The following is a 16,755-nucleotide window of genomic DNA, read 5'->3' on the forward strand; positions in this document are numbered from 1 at the left end:
CTCCGTGGCCAGGCTATGCCTCCTTCAAGGCCCTGAACCCTCAAGTGAAGGCAGTACTAAGCACCTGAGGCCACTTTAGAGAGAAGGATGGGAGAACCCTTTCCAGGGGAAATCTGCATAGAGATGAGATGGAATCAGTACTTGAGGGGTGCTGAGGTCAAATCACTGCTACCCAGAATTGAACCCAGCACTCCTGATTTTACCTTGGTCCCTGATCCATTTGCCTTTCAACTACCTCATTCCAATTAAAGTGCTAAAATGCTCACTTCTTTTCTTTTTTTTTTTTACAATTTTTTTAAAGAGAGAGAGAGAATTTTTTAATATTTATTTTTTAGTTTTCGGTGGACACAACATCTTTATTTTATTTTTATGTGGTGCTGAGGATCGAACCCAGTGCCCTATGCATGCCAGGCAAGCGCGCTACAGCTTGAGCCACATCCCCAGCCCTAAAATACACTTCTTAAGGCAAAGAATGAACCCAGAACTCTGTGAAATATGTTATATAAACCTCACTACATCTTATAAATTAAGAGGGTGGTTATATAAGCAGATGTTTAAAAAAAAAGTTATGGCAGATGGCCCATGGAGGTATACATAAACCTTTACCAGTGAGATTGTCAGGATTTAAATTTGAGAGCATTGCATCCCAAATTGTGAATGTTCCCACAGTGGCCAAAAGAAGACTGAATTGACCTGTCTTTAGAAGGAAGGCTACGTTTTTATTTCAGAGTGTGATATGCTCAAAATTGCTGCAGACTTGATGGCAACTGGCTGAATGGTTACAAAATTCAGCTGTCCTTCAGAGTCACATACACTCAGGCCATGCACTCTGTCCAATCATTCTTTTGCGAAGCTGATCCCCAACTCTACCTGCCTGAGTCCTAATACACCGTTAACAGTCTAGTTGAAAAGAGACTTGAACCTAAAATGGAACCACAGCAGTTGGATGGACACTCCCAAATAGTTAAGAGAACTAACAAGAACCCAGGGTCTGGCTGGAGTGGGGATAAGGGAGGAGTCTAGGTTTCCGGTGGGCTGACTATGACCAGCATGTCATTCTCCAAAGGGAACCCTGGAGGCCGTTGCACATCTTACACACCCATGGTCATAGAGGAGGTCCTTATGCCAGTTCCATCTGCACCAAAGTCCTCTGGACCCTTGAGAGAAATATGTGTTCCCCAGCCCCTTTTCAGACCAGCCCTGCTCTGGGCTTGGAGCCCCAGACTCTGCATTCTCTCTCTTTTGACAAATACTCCATTCATTCTTAATGACACCAACATCCAAGGTATTGGACCTTGGACACAGGGCCCTGCAACGAGAACCACACAAATATCTGTTTTGATTTTCATAAAAGGCGCCAGGAAACTGTTTCCCTCAGGCAAAGGCAGGTTAGGGTCTCAGAATGGAACTTCCCACAGGGATTCTGTCTGTGCTCTTTGGCATTTTACCAGAGCTTTCAGCAGTTTCAGCTTCCTGGGTTCCTGAAAGCCTGAATGCCCATTAGAAATAAAATTCTTTGGCTTTTCACACATTAGATTCTTTTTTAAAAAAATGTATTTACAGATATAAACCAATGTTTTACCTGGTGCCAGTAGGTACATTGGGGGCAGATGAGAAGTGAGGTCAGAGGCTGCATGTTCTAGCTTAGCAAGAGGCCTCTTTTTCTGTCTGCCTGGCTATGAACTTGGGTCCTGCCACTTCCTGTGTGGCTTTGGTTCAAATTACACAACCTCTCTGTTCCTCAGTTACCTCTTCTGCAAACCAGAGATAATAATGGAATAAAAGTTAGCATGGAGTGAATGCTTAGAATGGAACTTAGGTTGCTATAAGCATTCAGGAAAGAGCCACCGTGCTCAGCTTGCTTCAAATCTTTGCAATTCTAAATGCAACATTTGAAAAGCTTGTTACCACACCTATCAAGTACAGTGGCACTCTTCCCAGCACTTACTTTCTGCTTCTGAATTTCATAGTAAGACATTTGCAGTGCCAGGATTTTCCTGTGTCTTACTGAAAGCATGATATGGAAGCCTTCCTCCCGCCCCTGCACCCACAAGATAGAAATATTTATGACTCCTTCCCCTTACTCCTTGCCCTTAGTGAGAGGAATTCTAAGGATCTGATGATCATCGGTAGTTTACATCAGAATCCTTAGACTTTGGAAATTAATGGGAGAGGAAAGGGGAAAGTGACACATGATTGATTTATATTCATGTAAAAACTAATGGAAAGGGTAAAGATGTGGAAGATATGTGTATCTTCCCCAAAATTATATTATTGTAAGTATACAAACACACACACACACACACACTCACATATACATTACATAATCTAAAAGATTAGAAAAATAGCCCTCATGAACAGCACATTTTACCTCTAGAATGTCCTTTCTCCTTGGGCAGGAGCTGGTAGTGCTTCTCCTAAGGGGCAAAGGAACAGCCTTTAGAATTCAGGACCCTATACTCTCCAACCTGTTGGCCCCTTAAGTCTGTGCTTGGAATTCAACCATCATCCCCTGCGTGACAAGCAATGAAATGCACAGTGTTTGGATGATGAGACTGCAGGACGAGTGTTACCCTAGGAGGAGGGAGCCAGGATTTAAGTTTCCTGGGGAATTATGATCATTTGTTTCTTTGGTTCCCATTCTCTTTAAATAAAAGCTCTTCTTGTGGTTAAGAAGCCCACAGAAGGATCATGTGGAGGTATCCCTTGAAGGGCAGCCACTCAAGACAGCTCTTGATTTCCACGGGGTTTCCTTCTCTGCATTGGCTCTTATGCTTGTCCTCTCTCATCTTCCCCAACACCCACTTTTGAAACCTCTCACCCCCTCATAAAGGAAATTATTTAGCAGGACCTTTTATAGGGAGTACCTCCCACCATCCAATGGGAAGAAACTCTCTTAAGGGCTTGAATTTTCCAGTGCACAGGCAGTTTGTTAGTAGTTGACTTCTTGTGTTTGTGATCATTGTGGGGAAAAAAAGAAAAAGAAAAAGAAAGGAGGAGTCCGACAAAGGTGACCAAAATTACGTGTTTCAAACTGTTTCGGCACTGTCTTCTGAGCACATGGTCATTACCATTCCTCTTTCATTCTCTTTGCAAACATTTCCTCAGTGTTAACAAGGGCCAAAGCATCTGCTGTTGCAAGCTCTTCTTATTCCAGTACTTTACAAAGAGCAAGGGCCTCCTCATAACAGGATGGGTAACGTGAGTGATGAAAGTGGTATTCTTTTTCAGTAATCATTTCTATATCGCAGGTCATCAAATGATCATTATATTTTATGATTGTGTAAAATCTGCTGAAATCAAAGCTCTATAATAACATTGCAGAGGGTTCTGCTAATCCTGGCTGACCACATTCGTGCCTGGACCAGGATGAAGGCCCAGTAACTAGAAACCTAACACTGCCGGAGTTCCAAACACAGACTAAAAACATCTCCGTCCACAGGCACTGGTGATTCAAATGCCTATGGGCTTATTAGTTTGCATTGATTTTTTTTTAAGCTTTGCAGTATTAATAGAAATACCAAAGAAAAAAAGCACCAAGACCAGCCCAGCCACTAACGACTCCATGTGACCTGCTGGAGAAGAGCATGATTTTGCCAGATGTCCATTTTTTATCGATGGGTACAAGCACCTCTCTCAGCAGCAGGGTTTTACTTCTTTTTTACTTCCTCCCATTTCTTTTTTTTTTTTAATTATTTTATTGTTGGTTGTTCATAACATTACATAGTTCTTAACATACCATATTTCACAGATTGATTCAAGTGGGTTATGAACTCCCATTTTTACCCCGTATACAGATTGCTGTGTCACATCAGTTACATTTCCATTGATTTACAAATTGCCTTTCTAGTGACTGATGTATTCTGCTGTCTATCCCATTCTCCACTGTCCCCTCACCCCTCCCCTCCCCTCCCCTCCCCTACTCTCTCTCCATCCCCTCTACTATAAATCGTTTCTTCCACTTATATAATTTTCCTCCTACTCCTCCTTTCCTCTTATATGTAATTGTGTATAACCCTGAGGCTCACCTTCCAGTTCCATGCAATTTCCCTTAACTCTCACTTTCCCTCCCGCCTATCATCCCTGTTTAATGTTAATCTTCCTCAAGCTCTTCGTCTCTACCCTGTCCTTGGTTACTCCCCTTATATCAAAGAAGACATTTGACATTTGTTTTTTAAGGATTGGCTAGCTTCACTTAGCATAATCTGCTCTAATGCCATCCATTTCCCTCCAAATTCTATGATTTTGTCATTTCTTATTGCAGAGTAATACTCCATTGTGTATAAATGCCACATTTTTTAATCCATTCATCTATTGAAGGGCTTCTAGGTTGGTTCCACAGTCTTGCTATCGTGAATTGTGCTGCTATGAACATCGATATAGCAGTGTCCCTGTAGCATGCTCTTGTTAGGTCTTTAGGGAATAGACCGAGGAGGGGAATAGCTGGGTCAAATGGTGGTTCCATTCCCAACTTTCCAAGAAATCTCCATACTGCTTTCCAAATTGGCTGCACCATTTTGCAGTCCCACCAACAATGAACAAGTGTACCCATTTCCCCACATCCTCGCCAGCACTTGTTGTTGTTGGATTTTTTAATGGCTGCCAATCTTACTGGAGTGAGATGGTATCTTAGGGTGGTTTTGATTTGCATTTCTCTGACTGCTAGCGATGTTGAGCATTTTTTCATGTACTTGTTGATTGATTGTATGTCCTCCTCTGAGAAGTGTCTGTTCAGGTCCTTGGCCCATTTGTTGATTGGGTTATTTGTTATCTTATTATCTAATTTTTTGAGTTCTTTGTATACTCTGGATATTAGGGCTCTATCTGAAGTGTGTGGGGTAAAGATTTGTTCCCAGGATGTAGGCTCCCTGTTTATCTCTCTTATTGTTTCTTTTGTTGAGAGAAAACTTCTTAGTTTGAGTAAGTCCCATTTGTTGATTCTGGTTGTTAACTCTTGCGCTATGGGTGTCCTATTGAGGAATTTGGGGCCTGACCCCACAGTATGTAGATCATAGCCGACTTTTTCTTCTATCAGACGCCGTGTCTCTGATTTAATATCGAGCTCCTTGATCCATTTTGAGTTAACTTTTGTGCATGGCGAGAGAAAGGGATTCAGTTTCATTTTGATGCAAATGGATTTCCAGTTTTCCCAGCACCATTTGTTGAAGATGCTATCCTTCCTCCATTGCATGCTTTTAGCCCCTTTATCAAATATAAGATAGTTGTAGTTTTGCGGATTGGTTACTGTGTCTTCTATTCTGTACCATTGGTCCGCTCGCCTGTTTTGGTACCAGTACCATGCTGTTTTTGTTACTATTGCTCTGTAGTATAGTTTGAAGTCTGGTATCGCTATACCGCCTGATTCACACTTCCTGCTTAGCATTGTTTTTGCTATTCTGGGTCTTTTATAATCCCAAATTTGATCACAGTCACTGATCACCAAAAAAGGAAACCCATAAAGGCTACAATGGAAGTTAAAAACCTGTCTTTGCTTGGCTGCTAAATAGCACACCCAGCGTTTTATAAAAGTAAAAGGAACAAGATTTTGCCCTTTGGAAGCTTCTCTGTAGCTGGAGAAGCCAATGCTGATTTCTAAACTGGACATGCTCACAACTTTGCTCATCAATTCCTATGGTTTTCTCATTTTTACTGAAAACCTTATTTCTTTAGCTTCCAAATTCTTTCAACTATCTGCTCAGATGTGTCTCTTAGTTATTTTTTTTCCCTCAGAGACTCTTCAGCATCACCTTTCCTTCCTCCTCCTAAAAGGATCTCCTTAGATGAGATACAGCCATGGTTCTTAAATTCAACCTCATGGAAGATCGGTGCACCTTGGTCAGCTCTGGGTTGCAGAGTGCTGGTGAAGAACCCAGGATTACAAATATTTGTTTTAATGAGTTACTGCAGTCTCAGGTTTTCCCTGTCAGTAATGCAGCTCCGGTCTCTGAATTCCCTGGTTCTGTCTTGAGTGGGAGGAAAAGCTGAGTTATAGCAAGGGGTAGAAAAGTTTGCCTAGTCCCGCTTTCTGCCTCTCTGGGGCACGTGTGGCTTCTATGAAAGTCATCCATCATGGGTGTTCCTTCGGGGAAGAGGTGGGCTGGCGCTGGGACAGAGGAGAACTGGATATCACCTCCACCCCTGGTTTGTGTTCGTCAACTCTTACACCGGGGACTTGGGATTGTGAGTATCACACCGTACGTCGACAGTGTCTCCCTGGGCCCTTTATGTGAAACCCTGTACTCTACTGTATTTTGAAGCACATATATTAAAATGCTCCCAGATTACTGTGTTTATGACAGAAGCAAAGGAAATTTCTTTGCTGAAACACCTTAAAAACATTTCTTAACTGATTCTTGAATAAATATACTTAACCTGCCCTGAGTAAACCTGGTATATATTTAATTTTGAGTTGAGATAGCTCTCAATTTTCTTTTTTTTTTTTATTTTTGAGAGTTCTTTTTTTTCATTTAGTCTTTTTAGATATATATGACAGTAGAGTGTATTTTGCATATTCTACATACATAAAATATTTTGTATATTCTACATACATAAAATATTCTAATTTAGATCCCATTCTTGTGGTTGTGCATGATGTGGAATTTCAATTTTCCGTGCACCCGTTAGTCACGCTGACCTCACTGGTAAGTCAAGATAATTAAATTCCAGTCCAAGATTTATTGAGCACGTACTATGTTTCAAGACAACAGAGACAAAACAATATAATTTTATTCCTGGTGAATGAGATAAATAACCTCTACCCTAATAAAGTTTATGGTCTTTTAATATTGGACCCAAGCCAGCCTTTATTTGGGCCACTATTTCCCCCTACCTTCTTTCCTCTGTACTCAGAAATCAGTCTAACTTCAACCATCATCAGTCTCTAGCTCCTAACGAGTCTTCTGTTGGGTCTCTTCCCACCTCTGTCCCTCATCTAAGCCTCTTGTATGTTTGTGGATTTTCTCTTAAACGAATCCAACATATATCCATGCTGCATCTCCTACTACAAAGCCCTGTGCTGAGCTCCAAGGAGATCACTAGACTCCTGAGATCTGGGGCCTGCCTTCCAGATGCCCAGGCTCCAGTGTAGTATGGGAATCGCAGGCAGGTGAAAGGCAGGTGAGAATGACCACGTGGGTAAGAGAAGAGGGAAAAGCTTTCTTTGCAATTGATGGGGAGGATGGTGTAGAGATGGGAGGATTCAACATCATCCACATCCCTCTCTCTACTCCCGTGAGAGGAGTCAGCTCACTCCTACTAAAAAGTTTGCCAGCAACTCTGCCATCCAACACCAGGCCCTTTCTCCAAAAGGGATCCTATTAGTCAATGCAGGGGCTTCCAGCCTTTCATGAAATTAGGTGATTTTCAGGACCAGGGCTGCTGTCTAGCCAGTTTAGACCCTGATTCCAGCTTCTTTTTTCACTCAATGAAAAAAATAGCATAGTACAATGGCAGAATCAGGAAAACCACGCGTAAAGACAACAATCTTTATTATTGCTTTCCATGTAAATAAAACATAGTTTTTTAAATTTGGGCTTGATTAGGGTTAACATTCATTATCACATGCCTCAATGTGATTAAGGACATGCCTGAGATAATTTCTATGAGTTTTCCAAGCAAAATCTAAATCCTCTGGGTCCCACAAATGAGCCTATTTAAAAATAAAAAGAAGCCAAAAAATTTTAAAGATAAGTATTTTCATGATAGTTCCTTTAAAGAGTTGGGGGAAGAGATATGGATTTGTTTCCTCTTTCCCTTAAAGTAAATATGTTTTCTGTTTGAGATTTTTAATTGGAACTTTTTTAAAGAAAAATAACACATACAAATAAGACTTATCAGGTCATGTGAAAAATGAGGGGTCTTCAAGTACTGACACAGTAGCTAGTTGGGTCCACTTTTAATCCGAGTCTCCTGAGAATTCTGCCCTAGGTTTCTAAGGTGGGTCCACAGCACAAAGCATCAGCCCCTGGGTCAGCACTGCCTGGGACATGGAATGGACTGACCCTGTGCTTTCCTACAAACATTACATTTTACACAGGAAAAGAGACTGTGAAAAGGGAAACTTTAGATTAACAAAGCAAAAAACTTCAACTCCTTCTTCTTCCTTTACCAAGTTCTGTAGTTAATAAGGAGAGTTTCTTTTTCCTGTTTAAAATTTGTTCTTTTAAAATGCAGCATATGTACACAATAGAATATTATTTAGCCAGAAAGAAGAATTAAAACATGTCATTTGCAGGAAAATGGATAGAACTGGAAGTGATTATGTTAAGCAAAATAAGCCAAGCACAGAAAAATAAGGATTGCATATTTTCTCTCATATGTGGAAACTTTAAAAAAAAAATTGAAATGACCTGAAAGTAGAAGAGAAACTAAAAATGGTGGAGAGACTGGTTGAGGTAGGGGATGATCGAGAGCAGTAGGGAGGATAGATACAATTGAAATATGATATATGCTTATATGGAAATGTCACAATCACACCCATTAATTTGTACAATTAATGAATTAACATGTATAATAAAAGGTTTAGAATTTTCTGAAACTTAAAAATTCCTTCAAGTGTGATATGTGTGTATGCACGTGAACACACACACACAATAATATACACCAGAACCTCCACGTTCTATCGGAAGTCTATAGGAAATGCTCAGTTTTGAGCAAAAAAAAAAAAAAAAGTTGCCATGAACAAGCACAGCACACACATACCCCAAGGGGAAAAAAAAATTCTTCTAACACTCTTTGAACCTTAAACAGTGCTTTTATAGACCAACTCATTGTTTTTCTTTTATCTGAAAAAAATAAAAATGATAACTGCTCTAATGAGTTCTACAGAAAAGGACAATCTCCACGGTTTCGTTTCTTGACAGAGCCCAGCTCTCTCCCTGGGTTTCTGCCACATGGAATCAGCTCTCAGACACACAGTCTTCCCTCAGAGGAAGCCACCTGGGACCACAGAACTATCTGGAGGTCGCCCTCTCTGTGCATGGGAAGCCTCCCTTGTCCTTGCAGGGAGAGTTGGAGGGGCGAGGTGTGGGAGATGAGATAGTAACCATCCCCCTTGTGCATGCTGTCTGTGCCACTGTGGAGTTGTTCAGGGTGGCTTCTGCCCCGTCACCAGTTGGTCTGTACTGTCTCTTCAAAAATTTTTTAAAAAGCATGCCTGCCTTTTGCAATGGTGTGTTTTAAAAGAGAAAAATCTCTAGGGAGAGAACAGGACCCTAAAAGTCCAAGGCCTGGAATTCTTCCTTTCACTCTTCCCATTTTAAACAGGAAACATCCATGCTAAGAGTCCGGAGGGAGTTTGGGTTGTATGTTCATTTCAAGGCAGATAATGTTTGTGTGTTGCAAATGTCAGTGATTTATCCTAAGGGCTTAAAATAAGTGCAGAAAATCCACATGTTTCACTTCATGGAGAGCAATACCTTCAGTAGATTTTGAGAGAAAGCACAGGTTACGGATTTTTTTTTTCAAGTGTTTCCAAAATCTCCAACTTGAGCCAAAAGGAAATAGAAATGCGCAGGGGTGGCAGGGGCTTTAAAAATCCTTATGATAAAAGATATAATGAGTGCTGGAAATTTTCTAAACCAAAAATAAAATTCTCAAGGAAAGGAAAGGTGAAGCCTAGCTCCTTTATTTTCCAGGACTGGAGTGACAGATGATGCATCTGTGGTCTATTTGTCATGGGCAATTTAAAATAGAGCAAAGCAAACTGCACTGAATAATAGCAGCTGATGCTATAATAACTTGTACATAAACAGTTTAATTTTTTTATCTGAAAACTCTCACTAACTAAATTACCCCAAAGCTCAAGCATCTATCTTTCATCATTATACATAGCCAAATTAAGACGAAAAAAAAAGTAGAAGGAAAAGACTATTGTTCAGCCTTACCGACGTGTCCATGGGCTGCTTTCCACATGTGCCCATGCTCAGGGCTTGTCAAATCTTCATTGATTTGAGGAAGGACGGGGCTGTTTTAGCAGCTCTGCAGATTACAGGGTGATTTTGACCCTCATTGACAGTGCCTGATTAACCACAGGCACGGTGCACTCACAGCCCTGTCATTTCTTTCAAGTCTGTATTCTGAAATTGGAGAGCTTTTCATTAATTAGTATTGTTGCTGGTTTTCTTTTTGGGAAAATCATAAAAGGGGGAGTAGTAAAAGTGGAAGGTGAATGGTGGTGAATATGTGAACGGTTTATGGGACTTTAAGAGCTGCGAACAGAAGTCATGCCTTTATCCCCAGGCTAGACAAGACGCCGTCATCTGCACATTGTCTAGAGACACGTCGCTTCTGTTGTAGCGATCGGATCAGAAGATGCTTCTTGTCTTCAATAGACAGATCCTGACAGGGCCGCTTCCTGTTAGTGTTTATTCTTGCCCTGGACCTCTGTGTGCCGGCCCATGACACAGGGTGGCTTACAGCTGGTTTCAATTTTTCCACCCTACTACTGGTTGGGTGGAACTTCTTGACTTTGTAGTGGAATTAATTATTTTTTATCAGAGTTCTGAGTGGGCATTTCTCAGCCCTGGTCGGGACTGTAGAGGGGAGGGCATGCTAATCCACCCAGGGCTGTGACAGCAGCCACCAGAGTTAGGCCAGGACCACAGCCCATTGAAAGAGCACCTCCCAGATCTAGAAGGAAAGCAGGCGCAGTTCATGGGGACTTTATGACTCCAAGTCACCTGTATGTTTCCGAGACAGGTATTATTATTATTATTATTATTATTATTATTTCTTCTTTTTTAGATATACATGACAGTAGGTGTATTTGGACATATTATACATACATGGAGTATAACTTATTCTAATTTGGATTCCATTCTGTGGTTGAACTGTGGAGTTACACTGCTCATTTATTCATATATAAACATAAGAAAGTATGTCTGATTCATTCTACTGTCTTTCCTATTCTCATCTGCCCTCCCTTCCCTTCATTCCCCTTTGTCTAATCCACTCCCCTTTGTCTATCTCCCTCCCCACTTATTGGGTGTGAGCATCTACACATCAGAGAGAACATTTGGCCTTTGGTTTGGGGGGATTGGCTTATTTCACTTGATAGGAGAGACAGGCTTCTTCGATGCAAAAACCAGAAGGATCTAATGGTCCCAGGCTTAAGCGAGCCAAGCTCACTGCCTCCTTTAGGACACTAGTTCAGTTACTGTGAGAAAGGCCAACACAAGACTGAATCGTGTTTCTCTCACAAGTACCTGTTCAAGTGTAAAAGGATCTGGCTGACAGGGTGGTCCTGCTGTGTTGAGGACTCGGGCTTTGCCTCTTGTTTCTCTGTCTTCCTCAGCACCTGGTTATCACCTTAAAGTCTAAAATGGCTGCTCCAACAGCCAAGAAGAAAAGAAGGGAAAAAAAAAAAAAAGAAAAGAAGGGAAGTTTCCCACTCTTGTTTTTAAGTGAGCTGTCATTCCTGCTCACATCCCATTGGTCAGGCCGAGTCCCTGGCTCCAGCAAAATGTCCAGGAGACTGCAGGATGTGGTCTTCAGCTGGGGAGCCACCTTGGCAGCAGCTAATGTGCATCTCTTCTTCTCTTTCCAGGGGTGGTCCAGCAGACCCTGCCGATTATCTGACAGCAGCACCCCGAGGGCTCTACAAAGAAAGGGAGCTTCCCTACTACCCAGGGCTTCATCCCGGGCATCCTCCCAAGGGGAGCTATTCACGCCCCACAGATCTGAGGGTGGCAGATCTCCGCTACCCTCACTATTACGCACCCCCGCCTGCTCCCCAGCACAAAGGACCCTTCCGGCAAGATGTTCCACCATCCCCTCCTCGGCACCAAAGAGTGCCAGCCTACCAAGAAATGGGCAGAGTGGGCCCGAGAGGTGGAAGCCCCGACCAGTACCCCTACCGAACCCAGGATCCCAGGCAGAAGAACCCCATGACGGCAGCCGTATAGCTGAGTGCCACTGAGATGAGCAGCCCAGCAGGGAGGACATCTACCCCAGCCTCTGCCCTTCCTAGACACTGAGGCCTTCTTCCTGTTTGAATCCTCCATGGTACAGATTAGCATTTTCTCATCGAGTTTGTAACCTTGACTGCTAATCAGAAGGAAAAAGAAAGAACAGGGGGTTCTGGGGTGAGGGTGGATTCAGAAGGAAGAGGAAGGATGGGGTCATAAAAGCGATACTTCCTAATACTTGAAAGGCTTTCAGAATTGGTCAGTTCAGAGATAGGAGCAACTAAATAAGTAACTAATGATGAGATTGACTACATGGTGGCCCTCTGGCTAGACAGCCCAGCCAACGTGCAACCCCCATCCCCATAGAACTGGCAATACAGAGGTCGTCTCTGCCAGCAGCACTACCCATTCAGAGGCTGGGCTTCCGACCCTTTATTGGAACCATGCTGCCTGAAGAGGGGCAGAGTCAAGGCTGCAGATGTGGGGATCAGTTTACTAAGTAGTTTTTTTCATCAAGAAAGAAGCATCAGCAAACATGCCCAGTGACCTTCTTGAAATTTTTTTTCTACCCAGAGGAAGACTACATTTCTTAATAACCTTTCTCAGGTTCCTGATCTCACTCACTTAATGTAAACATTTCACATGCTTCCTTGCAGTTGATATCAAAGTCGGTAAATGTGAATACAGTGTTAGTGTCCTGGGAAAATGTGCAAGGCTAGTCGGAGCTTCTGGAAGGAATATATTCCAAGGACCAGTGATCAGGTGATGAGCACTGATACTCCCAGGGTCCTCACCTTCCTGCCTCCCACATCCCAGGCACCAAAGCTCGGAGATAGCTGGTTTCAGAATCATCCCCAAATCTCCTGGCTATGATTTTTTTTTTTAAACTGGAGCCTCTACTTTAAAGCTCTCACTTGAGGGTGAAAGCCCGCTGGTTGGGTTGCATGGGAAACAATACCCTAGGGATGCCAATTCTAGACTCAGTGCCAAACAGTACCCATCTGCTCTCAAGGACAGGGAGGAGCTGACTGTAGCCTTTGGAAATTGGCCACCAGCAGGTAGTAGATGGACATGAATGATTGTGTGTGTTTGTGTGTGTGTGTGTGTGTGTGTGTGTGTGTTTTCAAACATGTGGGATTACCAATATGGAGATTACCAATATGGAAGACAAAAAATGCTTTCTGAAAAGTTTGGCGAATGAAGCAGAGGGGAAGAGGAGAGTCATGTGATTAAATCAATCTGCATCTTCTTTATTTCAGTAACAAAAGTCAGGGCATGGACAAGGTCTCCACTGAGACATGAAGGTCTTATGACTTTGAAAAGCTGAAAACCTGCCCTCTAAGATCCTCAAGGAGACCAAACCCATCCCAGTCTCTTTTGAGCTTTGTAGCTATTTTCCATTTCTGGTTTCTATAAAATCAGAGCATCTAAAACTTACAACATGACCCAAATGAGAACCCAAGCAAAAAGATTGAGAAACGGCAAAACTGGGAAGCAGCCGTTTGAATGGCACAGTGATGTTAAAATACTTTTAAGACTTTTTAATTCTTTCTTCATTCCCTCCCCCCAAAAAAGTCTTTCAATTTAGACATATTTTGGCTGAGAGTAGAATACCTCCAACTGACAGGATCTAATAAATTATAGTATTATTGAATACATAGAGTATCCATCTGTCCCAGTTTAGTCTTTTTTTTTTTAATTTAAAATAGAATTTTGTTACCAAGAATGAAACAACTTCTGGTTTGAGACCTAAGGAGTGTTAGTTACTGGACTTTGAGAGCTAGCATTTTCTAAACCACAATTACGGTGGCCTCTGAAGAATAGACAGTCCAGTTGGTTTTTTTGTCCTCCGTCATCTGTCTCAAGACAGGTGCCCTTAAATTGTCTGCAATTTGTTCAAGAAGGTTGAGACTCCCTGGCCGTGCTCACCTGAAGGTGTGTTGCAGGTGAGTGCAGGGTGCTGAATGCTACCTTTAAGCTAAGTCAACTTTAAATACAAGAACAATAAGATGAGGGAAATGTCACTTGTTTTGAAGCATTAAAAGTCAACTCTTTGGGATATTCCATATTTTAATCAAATGTCTGTAGACTACTGGACATAGCCACTCCAGAAGGCTTCTCTTGATGTCACCTGCAGTACAGCCAGGGGGTGCAAGGTGAACACTCTGTGTCTTGGAGAAGTGGCCCCTGCAGTCAAAATGCCATGTTTTTACCCCAGTGGTGCCACCTTGGGCACATAATTCCTCCTGCACACAGGTTTGGGAGCAGGAGCTTCAAAGCATGGCTTCGTCTTGTACACAGTCAATAAAATAACTGCTAATCCTGAGGAGCAGTCAGTGATGTGAAGGTACTATGAAAGTGAACAATAACAAAAAAAAATAGATTATAACAGTTATCTTTTCTTGCTTGATGTATAACACACGCTCCATTTGATCCTGCCCTAAAGAAACTAACATTGTATTTGTGACAGAGGCTCCATCAAGCCAAGCAACAATTAAGAACCACTCAAATGTAAGCTTCATAAATGCCTGTCTACTGCCCCTCCAGTCGCCACCTCCCAGAGGTTACAAGACTCTTCCCAGCGTTCAGGAGAATACTGTTTAGAGTGCTGAGACGCCCAGGCTATAATCAGTAGGTGCCCAGGAACCACAAATAGTTCCCAGTGTATTTATGGCCTTGGGAATATTCTATCAGGTGTCCCCTTGTGGCATAGAACTCTAATAGCCCCCATGGGATAGAGTGGCATTCTGACCAACACACCTATCTGCATACACCCACATGGTGTGGATCTGGTCATTGAGGACTCAAAATGATGTTTGGCTTTTTGTCATGAGATATTTTAAGGAGCCATATTTTTCTCCTTTTTTTTTTTTTTGCCAGACTAGAAAGACAAAAAAAAAAAGTAGACCATTTAAAACCTTTAAATGTAGGAGAATTTGGTCTTCCACAAGAAAAACACAATATTTTGTTAATCCATCATGCAAGTAGGCTGTGGCACTATCCCTCTTGGTTTAAATTGTTTCCTTACAATATCAAATTAGTGGATGAGAGGAAAGCTCAGAAACAGAAACATTTTCTTAAATCATGATTTAGTACCAAACAAGAATTGGAAAATGTTATTCTGAGGCTCATTATTCTTGGGTACATATGTGTTGATGGCATGGTAGAGATCCAGAGATCTGCTGTCACCATGAAGAAGCCCCATGCATACTCCCTGATAGAGGAGATTTGAAACTTCACTCCAACTTTACTTTTCTACCAAATAAATAAAATTAAAACATGACCCATTACCTCTTCTACAGAATCATGCAAATCTTTAATCTAACCTACCTTCTGATAATTCAGAAGGACAGGGAAGTTCTTTCTCTGTTCCCTGATATGCACAGAGATCACGCCTAGAAAGGGTGCTTATTTTTCCTAACCTGTAACCGCAGCATTTATTTTCTTTGGAGGAACATCATAGTGTTTCAGAAGAGTAAAGAGATCTGGAGAGTTTGGTATTTAAAGGAATTCAAGTCTGTAAAGTTCTTCTTGGCATTAAATTCTGAGACCCATGATGAATGCCCTTCAAATTGGTGTTAAATTGGGTAGACACCCGACTGCTCCCCGAGTCCATGAGCAACAGAAAGTCCAGACTTCATGCAATTAGGCAGGAGAAAGCTGGATTCAGAAATAACCACGATAGCATTTCTCTGCACTCTCAGTTCATACTGACTTAAGAGGAAACCATGCCACAATGAGAGCAGAGAGGGGAGTCTCCATAAGATCTTCCTACAAAGTCACCTTTCTGATAATAAAAGGAGAAAAAAGTTAAATATCTAAAATAAGCCTAGAATCTCACACGCAGCCACGACTTCTAAGTGAAGTTCTTTCTCCTTCATGTGCTTAAATAGTGACAGAATTACACACAATCTGACTTTTAAAGGTGGGCTTTGGCTGCTGAGTTCAGAATAGGAAGTGAACCAACCCTCAAAGACTCTTCTAGCCTGTCTTCTAACTCGGTTCTTCAGAAAATGTTCTGTTCATCCGCGGCGCTGTTTACTACCAGGACATAAAACAAAACCTGTTGTTTATACCATCACTTTTTCTAGTGTTTCCTGTGCTTTTATGATTACCAAGTCTGTTCATACATTTAAATTATGTGAAATCATATTTTGGCATATGGGGGTGAAGACTGAATTCTTGACAAACTTTTTAAGATTATCTCATTTGTACCACAGGAAAAAAACATTTTGGATGTTATTATATATGAGTATATAAATTTTTCTTGTTTTATTTTGCATTAAAAATAAAGCTTTATTCAGTCAGTAAAACACTGGAGTCTTGGTTTTCACCCACCACTGAATGGTTTGGGGAGTCTAATGAATAGGTGGGCCTGGGCCTGCTCACTCTTGCTCACATTCAGTAGTCCCCATAGCAATGTTGAAAAATAGCAGCCAGGCAAAGGTCAAGACGAAAGAACACCTGTCACAAACAGAGCTCCCCAAGAAGCAGGTATTGGCACGGAGATTCTCAAGAATTTTCATCAGACAGTACACTTGGGTTCAATGCCTAAATCAAGGACGGAGGCCGGATTGGATAGAAAGAGAAACCAAGCAGCAATGCACTCCCAAAATGGGCCTTTGCCAACCCCCCAGGGAACTCTGGAGAACAATGATCCTTCAGAGTTGTCCCAAGTTGGGATGAGGGAACTGGACTTAATGCCACTGGGTTGACCAGTAGTTGTGGGCTTACCCTGAAAAGAGGAAAGCCTCAGGTCAGGAAGTTGTCTTCAGCAGAGGGAATCCCCCAAGACTGCTGAGAGCTGGGGGGCCATCTTAGGAAACCTTGATAAAACATTTATCTGTCT

General features: G+C 41.9%; 1 protein-coding gene across 2 annotated transcripts in view; it reads left to right on the forward strand.

Moving 5' to 3' along the window:
* The window catches only part of PARD3B (par-3 family cell polarity regulator beta), a 1,004,964-nt gene extending 988,751 nt beyond the window's left edge, over positions 1–16,213 (forward strand). For both annotated transcript variants that reach the window (XM_081260439.1, XM_081260440.1), the window contains one exon: positions 11,546–16,213. In XM_081260439.1, coding sequence (XP_081116565.1) covers positions 11,546–11,903 — 358 coding nt within the window. In that variant the 3' untranslated portion in view covers positions 11,904–16,213. The remainder of the gene's footprint in view (positions 1–11,545) is intronic.
* Positions 16,214–16,755: the final 542 nt, after the last annotated feature.

This window comes from Spermophilus citellus, assembly GCF_964194105.1.
Source record: "Spermophilus citellus genome assembly, chromosome: 11".
Lineage (NCBI taxonomy): Eukaryota > Metazoa > Chordata > Mammalia > Rodentia > Sciuridae > Spermophilus > Spermophilus citellus.